Source organism: Nannobrachium achirus (genome assembly GCF_963921795.1).
Source record: "Nannobrachium achirus genome assembly, chromosome: 19".
NCBI classification, from domain to species: Eukaryota; Metazoa; Chordata; class Actinopteri; order Myctophiformes; family Myctophidae; genus Nannobrachium; species Nannobrachium achirus.
This window is the reverse complement of record NC_137826.1, coordinates 23,384,989-23,394,284: the sequence shown is the minus strand read 5'-3', so window position 1 is coordinate 23,394,284 and position 9,296 is coordinate 23,384,989. Positions and strand designations below refer to the sequence as shown.

Genomic DNA, 9,296 nt, shown 5'->3' with positions numbered 1-9,296 from the left:
TGTGTATGTGTGTTTTTATTCACTCGTTTTGACTAGGCCTTATCAAGGAAGTGAAAAACATACAGGAAAAAAATGCATTTGACTACTCTATTGAACAGCAAACAATCGAGATACAACAAAATATCTTTTTGCTATTGACAACAGGGAACAGGGCCAGAGCTCAGGTTTGGTATGGAGAGAGAAAGAGATGCTACACAAACACATTTTGATATGGAAAAATATTCTCCCCCCAAACTCCACTACTACTTGTGATTCTATGCTAAGATTTGCCTTCCATCTATACAGACGTGCAAGATATCAAAGGTTAAATAAAAGACCATATGCACAGACAAAACACACCCACCCACACACACTCGTGCAAAAACAGGATGTAATGGACTTGGCCTCTTGCAAACCCTCGCAAAACCTCCAACCGAAAACCATCAACCCTTGCAGTTTTACTCCCAATTCAGTTCTGGCTGCTGGACTTCATGATGACGGGCTTTCTGTTGATATACGTCGCCCAGTAGACCAGGTTGAAGATGAAGAAGAGAACGGGGAAAATGATGCGAGATATCTTGTCCACTTTGCTGACACGGTTGTAGGACTTTTTGGCCTCGAAGTACGGGTCATCCAATTTGTGGAGGAAATCGTGGTGATGGCCAGAGGCTGAGGTGGCGCTCTTGGAGATGGTGGTTAAGCCTTGATCTTTGGCTACATTGATGGCGTAGGTAGTTCCAACTATGTTGAATGTGTTGTTGGCCTTTTTGGACAACGTTGAGGACTCTCTTCTCTGAAAAGGACATACGTAAAGAAGAAAACACAGTAAAGGGGCGTGAAGGCTGAAGCATCATACTGAACAACACTTCCATTTGAACTCATAAAGAGGAAACAGAAGCAACACCACGAGACGCCACACGACACGACACATTGAGAGAACAAAACGAAGCCTAACCATATCTTTTATCCTGGCAATGTTACTCTGAAAGGGTTCCTGAAAAGAAAAGTAGAAAAAGGAAAAAGGGTTTTACCAATGATATCATAATTACTCCACTTACACACTACAATTATCATTATCTGCTAGGTAACACGTACAATAATACAGTAGCATTTTGCACTGTTAACACTGGCAATCTGTAACACATCAGCATAGGTTTCTGTTATGTAAACAATTCTATGTTCTCTTTGTGAAAATAAAAATAAATACAATTTGGGAAATTCAGTGTGGAAAACTGGATCATTCTTATTCTAAATCAGTGGTTTTCAACCCTTTTCACATCAAGGTCCATAATTTACAGTATTCGGCATTTGAGCCACAAACCACCATTTGATGAGATTTAACCTCTCAGACCCAAAACAATATTTTGTTGTCGTTGGATAGGATTTTGTCCACAATTCCATGCTGTATTAATGTTGGTATCATGGGAGAGATAACAGGTAAATGTTGATCAAAATAACAATTCTTCTACATTCTCTTTTTGTTTAGACTTCTTGCAAATTAAGGAATGCAGATGTTAATAATTTAACGTAAAATGAAACCAAATGGGTAAGGGTCCATTTGGTTTCATTTTACGCTCTCAAGAGTTAAAGATCTACAAGGGTCCATTTGGTTACCAACATTGAATTATTTAGCTGGGGACCACCTGGAACCCTCAAGGACCACTGGTGGTCCCCGGACCACTGGTTGAGAACCACTGTTCTAAATAACTGAGTATCGAGCTGAGCTATGGAGACGTTCCAGATTGAGTTTGTTTGTCGTTTGTGAACTAGCTGAGATAAAGGAGCAGGTTTTTGGAAGATTACTTTTCTTATGCTGAGAGGATTTGCACGAGCCCACCTCAACCAAAAGAAATTAAGGCGTGCTGTACATGTACTGTATGTCACGACAAGAAACGCGCCCGTCGCATGATGTGAGGCTTACCAAATAAACACGGGATTAAAGGTTACAGTTTCTAAAGAACAGGGAAGATACATGTTGTAAGTCCTCAAATCCTTGTTATTCTATAAAAGCACCGTCTTTATTTGTCGCAGAACTAGTAAGTATAATAAGCAATATGATTCACTGTATTCATGGCTTAACTCTTGAATCCGGTCACACTTTCTCTCTACTTTCAAGCTTTGTTTAAATCACTGTCCCTAATGTAGGTAATCTTCCAAAGATGAGTTACTCTCCTCCGATGTGCTCTGTTGTTTTGATTTTCTCCTCCAGCATGCTGATCACTGTCAGGGGTTCACAAACCATTTCAACTTGAGACAGTCAAAAGAGACATTTGGTGACTCCCCCGGGACCCAACTTACAAAAATAATTATGAATTAATTATCACTTAGGCCCTATTTCAGAAAAAGTGAAAATAGCCAATCTACAAGCTCACAACCAGTCGCTACGCAAAACATTGTGATCTTGTAGCCTTTTTTTTTTCCTTTTTTTGAAAATACATGGATTTTTCTAAATTTCTGAAATGATTTTGAAAAATGATAGATGGGTCCCTCCCCATTGTTTGGAAAACACAGTTCTATGGCTTCATGACTAAATATATGATGAAATATTGTGCACATGCATTGAGGATACATCAAACCAGCTGGTGTGTCCAGTGAGGCCAATCCATCATCATGTAAACAGCGTGCTAATGTGATCTACCAGCAGCACCAGTTGGAAATGTCTGCGGCAGCTCAGGGTCAGAATCTTCTTGCAACTGGGCTCCTAATATGCCTGGCATATTGGTGTCGTAGTAAATAAGTGTCATACATTTTCTGAGGAAAGCCTGGAGACTTGACATTCAGTGGCCTAATTGGGTCTTATGATCAAAATAAGAACATTATAACGTGTAAAGCAGAACATCTCTAAAATTTGCCATGCCATGGACACTTATGTCTGTGTACGGACATATTGATGATCCCTGTGTGTGTGTGTGTGTGTGTGTGTGTGTGTGTGTGTGTGTGTGTGTGTGTGTGTGTGTGTGTGTGTGTGTGTGTGTGTGTGTGTGTGTGGGCTTGCACTACTATCTTTGTGGGGACCTCATGGGGGGACATATTAATATGTCCCCACAAGGTGTTTAGGGGTTAGGTTAAGGGTTAGGGTTAGGGTTAAAAATGAATTGGAATGTCTCCAAAAAGATAGTAGACTATGTATAATGTCCCCACAAAGTAGCAATTGCAAACCTGTGTGTGTGTGTGTGTGTGTGTGTGTGTGTGTGTGTGTGTGTGTGTGTGTGTGTGTGTGTGTGTGTGTGTGTGTGCTGGCACGCGATGGCGTGCGGGCATCCCGGCATGCATGCATCCTGGAAACAGGAGCCTGCAGGCTTATGCTGATGTTAAACCGGTATCACCAGTTTGTAATGTGTAATGTGTCAAATTCAATGTGTTGACTCTAGTATTTCACTAGGGTATTCAGCACCGGTGGTAAAACATATCACCGGTGTACAGTGGATATAGCATTAATGTCATGCAATAGTTAAAGTCAGCGTCAGTAGGTCTAAAAGCTCCAATCCTGGACTTATTTTTATGAATACAATTACATTTTTATCAATTCGTATGGTAGAGTATGTTAAAAACTCATTGTCTGCCACCGCCGAGTTTGACGAGTTATGGTGTTTTCTCACTGGATGGCGCTGTTCGCTAGCCTATGGGTCACCAATTATTTTCCGATTCCACTGACTGGGCGTCACCTGACACGTCGATGACGTAACCGGAACAAAAAGGCCCTTTTTTTAGGAATTAAAAATTCCTCACGTGTGGACGAGGATTATTTTCTGATTCTAGCATGCAGCTGTGGGTGTCTTTTGAATGCTCCCGTGCGCGGATCAGAGCGACGCAGAATTCAAAGGTAGGTGAAAAACGCTCTGAATCGCAGTCAAAAAGGTTGAGAATCAGCTAGATTACACAATACCAATTCCAATTAGTGGCTGTCAACTTTGTTCCCGTCTGAGCATCAAGACGGCAGCTGCCTCCCTATATTCTACCAGATAGATAGTCATTACATTCACACGGCGTCCCAGGTCTGAATTAGTCTATGACTAGAATTACAACCAGCAGTATTGGACCCACAATGCTGCTGGTTTTCAGGACCGGAGTTGAGAACCTGCTGATGCAACTAAATGTCTTCTTGGGGGTGGGGGGGGGGGGGGGCGTACCCTTCATTGGTGGGCAAAGAACAAAGCTGCTGCAGGGGGGGGGGGGATTAACTCTCAAATACCTGGAACGCGCCCGAGTCGCGTTAGATTTTAACCACTTTAACCATTATTTTATGCTTTAACTTTAAGAAAAATAGCAGATATACAAGCTCACAGCGCGGCAGAGAGTGCCGCGCTGCGAGCTTGTAGATCTGCTATTTTTGAAAAATCGTGAAAATGAGTGCAAGTCTTTGAATATCTTTGACCCGATCTTTGACCCGACTTCTAAATCCTTCCTCTAAATCATGCTGTTCTCAAACCTTTTCATGTGAAGGACCCCCAAAATTACAGGTATTTGGCCACGGACCCCCATCACAAAATTACTTAATTAGTTACAAATGTTCGCTTTTAAGTAGATATATTCAAAGACTTGCCAAAAGAATCATGATTTTTCAAAAATAGCAGATCTACAAGCTGTGAGCTTGTATATCTGCTATTTTTCAATAGTTAAAGCAGTCAATAATCCTAGGCCTAAATGGGATTAACAGGTTCACGTCGCTCTGTGATGAGGGTCTACAGACACGTGTTCATTTTCCTCCTCTATCCATTGCTGTGATAGAGGTTTGCTCCCAGTGTAGGTGGATTTGAAGGAATCGATAGTCAGTGAAAGAGTCTGGTGCAGGGGCCAGGCGCCAGGATTCTCTGTTTTCTGTACTGATGCCGTGCAATAGATCCTCTGTCGCTGACAGCAGCCCCGAGACTTTTTTCGTTGGATAAATGCAAGACATCGCCCCCTCCAGCCAGCCAGACTGTTGCAATATCCTGCCTACAGGAGTCTATGACACCAGTATGACATCAGTAACACTGTGCTTAATTTAACCCATTTAGAACGGGTAGACATTTTGTGTATCATTATTTTATGATTTAACTATTGAAAAATAGCAGATATACAAGCTCACAGCGCGGTGATCGAGTACCGCGCTGAGAACCACAAAGATTTGCACACATTTTCACGACTTTAAAAAAAATAGCAGATCTACAAGCTCGCAGCGCGGCACTCGGTGCCGCGATGTGAGCTTGTATATCTGCTATTTTTCACTGGTTAAAGCATTCAATAATTCTAGGCCTAAATGGGTTAAACTCCATCGTGCTATGGTGTCGCTCGCTGAAAATAGCAGATCTACAAGCTCACAACAAGTCACATTATGTGAGCTTTGGACAGGTCGGCGAGTGGCACTGTCAAATGAAATCAGACTTTGGTATGGTATGTGCCAAATATAGCTGCTGCCTGGGTAACACTTTCAATTGAGCTCTTCCAAATAATTCTGCATACAATATGATGAGGACTTAGTAGGCTATTCACCGTTGCATGTAGTTACAGTTGTTTTTTGTAAACTATGCCTGTAAGACAAGAGAAGTCCTTGTGAAAATCAAACTTCAGGGATAAGGGGTAAGGCATGGACGAAAATATAGCTCACAGTGTATATAAAAAATATTTAAACTTGCTTCTCGATTATTCGATTAACCCATTTAGAACGGGTACACATTATTGTGTATTATTGTATGCTTTAACTATTGAAAAATAGCAGATATACAAGCTCACAGCGCGGCACCGAGTGTCATGCTGCGAGCTTGTAGATCAGCTATTTTTGAAAAAGTCGTGAAAATGTGTGCAAATCTTTGAATATATGTATTTTCAAAGCGAACGTTTGTAACTCAAATTTTGCTTCTGTGTGGTCCCTGGAAGTAGATATTTTGAGATGGGGGTCCGTGGCCAAATAAATATCAGTTTGGGGGTCCTTCACATGAAATGGTTTGAGAACCACTGACTTAGTTCTCAAAGACAGACTAACTGAGCTCCAGTTAAGTGAAAAGGACCTTTTCTTTGACGACGTTTAGCCAGATTGCTGACATAGAAACATAGGGTTTTCCAAAAATCTTAGAAGGATTCAAAAGACACTTATAGAATCGGGTCAAAATTCAAGTTTCACGATTTTTCAAAAATAGCAGATCTACAAGCTCGCAGCGCGGCACTTGGTGCCACGCTGTGAGCTTGTATATCTGCTATTTTTCAATAGTTAAAGCCTAAAATAATGATACACAATAATGTGTACCCGTTCTAAATGGGTTAATCGAAGAAGTAATCGATAGAATAATCGCTAAGAAGGTACTCCCTAGTTGTAGATATCCAGTCCATTACTCTAGCTGGTTTCGTGTAGCCTTATTGCATGTCAGTGTATCCCCATCTCCATTTCAATGTGGTGTGTGTGTGTGTGTGTGTGTGTGCAGGCTGTCAACACTCATTGCATCTTGCCCCTGTCGGATCAAGAATGCTTGACATCCATAGCAACAGTAACCAAGTGGGAGGGGCTCAAGGAGGGGGTGACAAGTGAGCTGGGGAAAGCATTTTCACACATACATAAAATTACCATATATAATGGCGTTCTAATGGTGGCCTGGTTTGATTGGACTTGCAATCAAGCCTATGAGGGCAGTGAGCCAAGAGACAATGGAGGTGTGCTGCTTAATCCAACTAGAGTAAACCCTAGTGTGTTGTTATTATGCTAACACATGCAGGGGGAACTCTTATTAGCCTGAACATGAAGACATATGATTCTGTCGGGACGTAACTCAAACATGGTGGTATTAGTATATATGGTATGCCGCCTGCTTCAAATAACTTTATTGACATGGTCAACCAATAGGTGTCCTACTCGACCACAGGGAGAACTCCACTGCAAGTGTGCTAGTTCTATTGTATTAAATAGCACATTTGGCAAGTTGGAGGAGACGCTAACTGTTTTCAGCCGAAGAAACACCTCTGCTCGTGAGCAAAGTGAAATGGGAGCAAGCAGGAACAACACGGTATAGTGTCATCAAACAAAAGCATTATAATTATAATAATGGAATTCAGATGTATTTTTGATTTCAAGCAGTGTAAGCATGTTGGCCTACATTATTAGGCCAATCTACTACCTAATGGGCAATACTGCGCTGGGGGACTATGCAAAGACTTTAGACAAAGTCAGTCTGAGGCGCAATCGCCTTTTTACTTTACTCACTCCCTCTAGATAGCAATACGCCAACAATTTCCCTGACCACATCTAATTCGCCCATGGACGCACAGATGGGTGCACGACTGCACGTACCTTGCTTACACAACGGGGGCACTGGGCATGGAAATGACAACTGTGTCAGTGGAAAACTAGCAATGACACTTTCAGTCTGTGGCCGTTTGGTTTCTAAACATCAATCATTTAGCAAAGGACCACCTGGCCCTGGAATCCCCTGAAGGACCCCTGGGGGTCCATGCCTGGACCCCACAACACCACTGGTCTAATCTGTACAGTGAATAATTGTACAACAAGTGATACTGTGCTACTGTTGGTTGACATAACAACTCCAGGGTCTTTCAGCTAGCTTGAGGCGTGTTGCTACAGTATGTGCGTGCGTGTGTGTGCGCGTGCGTGCGTGTGTGCGTGTGTGTGTGCGCGCGTGTGTGTGTGTGTGTGTGTGTGTGTGTGTGTGTGTGTGTGCGTGTGTGTTGTGTGTGTTGTGTGTGTGGTGTCTGTTGGCTCACTATACTACCAGCTCACTGGGAGTGAGTGCTGCTTATGACTGGGCTCTGCGCAGACCCCAGTTGAACTGCGTCTCATTAGAGCAGAGCATGTATTACTGACTACCTGTCAGACAGCATTAATTAAACATGCTTTTGAAAGAGAAAAAAAAAATAGAAGAGTCTAATCGAGGTAAATGCAGCTTCCTTCCACTTTCTCCTCTTTCTTTCTTCCCTCCGTTCTCTCTCTCTCTCCCGCGTTCCCTCTGAGGGGCCGTCCACGCTATGAATGATGAACAGTAATACAATCGACCATAACAATAACAAAGTGAGCGTCCATCCACACTGATGAGCGATAACATTCTGTAAACATTTTGTAATGTGACACCCTGTCAGTTTGGATGTATATTGATTGGCTGTCAGTGAGAAATCGCTGTTAAAGGAGTAGTTCACCAAAAACAAATGACTTCTTTTCTATCAATTACACCAGTGGTTCTCAAACTCTTTCACGCCAAGGACCCCCAAATTGACACTTATTGGCCTGTGGACCGCCATTTGAAAAGATATGCCGGGGACCCCCATAAGAGATGATTTTTACAGCTCTAGCAGTGATTCCCAACCACTCAAGGACCCCCAGTTTGACATGCATTAGGCTACAGACCCCCATTTAATGGCAGTACTATCTCTGACACCCCAATTTATATTGTAAAATCAATGTTAATTTAACTCTGAGTGTGTACAAATGGGTTCCATTTGTACACTCTCTGAGTTACTACCCATAAGGGTCTATTTGGTTCCTAACTATCATTTATCTGGGGACCCCCTGGAACTCCCTCAAGGACAACTGGGGGTCCCTGGACCACACCTTGAGAATCAATGGTGTAATAGATGTTTTGGGTGAACTACTCCTTTAAAGTGAAATTGTTCACCAAAGTCTCCTTCAATGGCTTTCACATTACAACGATGGCATACTTAAAATATTATCCGCCAGAGAGGGGGGAAATTATTTTGGTGTACACTACTGATAGGGTAGAATTATGATACATAATTCTATGATTTGTGTTTGAGGCTCATATGACCATATAAGGATATATTATGAACTGAACTTACAGTATAGGAGACCATATTTTGGTCGGATACTGTAAGCTCAGGCTAATAGATTACAGGTCATAGTAACTTTGGTTGCCATGATATAATCATGTTTTGGTTTAGACTGTATGTCACTAGTGGAAAATTACCAACACTACGTGTCACTGTCTTCCTTGTTATGATCTGGGAACAAATGAATGAGTCCCACGACTTATACTGTTATAACTGTACTCTTTATATACATGTTAACTTCCATCTTGGAAGAGAGAGAGATTTAGAAAGCTGCCACTATGGTATGCTCACTGTATTGTCTCCTTGTCTGACTCTCTTCAAATACAGCAATTTATTGATCAGTCCTTTGTCTCGTCTCTCTTATTTTGGTTATGGATTTTATCCATATTCTATACTTATTTAACTTAATTAATTTATTTAACAACTACATTATTAAAAAGCTGCAGTACAATCTGTACATTTTGAGTTACATTTGCTGTCCATGGTGCTGAAGCTTAGTTAAGCAATGTGGATAGGTGAGTGCTATCCATGGTAGGCATGTCCTGTATGAA

General features: G+C 41.8%; 1 protein-coding gene across 1 annotated transcript in view; it reads right to left on the bottom strand.

Moving 5' to 3' along the window:
* Window positions 1–448: 448 nt before the first annotated feature.
* gabra3 (gamma-aminobutyric acid type A receptor subunit alpha3) overlaps window positions 449–9,296 on the bottom strand; it is a gene marked incomplete at its 3' end in the record, with an annotated part of 69,114 nt that continues 60,266 nt past the window's right edge. The window contains exons 7-8 of the mRNA XM_080748746.1: window positions 935–973; window positions 449–772 (exon numbers count right to left, since the gene is read on the bottom strand). Coding sequence (XP_080604872.1) covers window positions 449–772; window positions 935–973 — 363 coding nt within the window. The remainder of the gene's footprint in view (window positions 773–934; window positions 974–9,296) is intronic.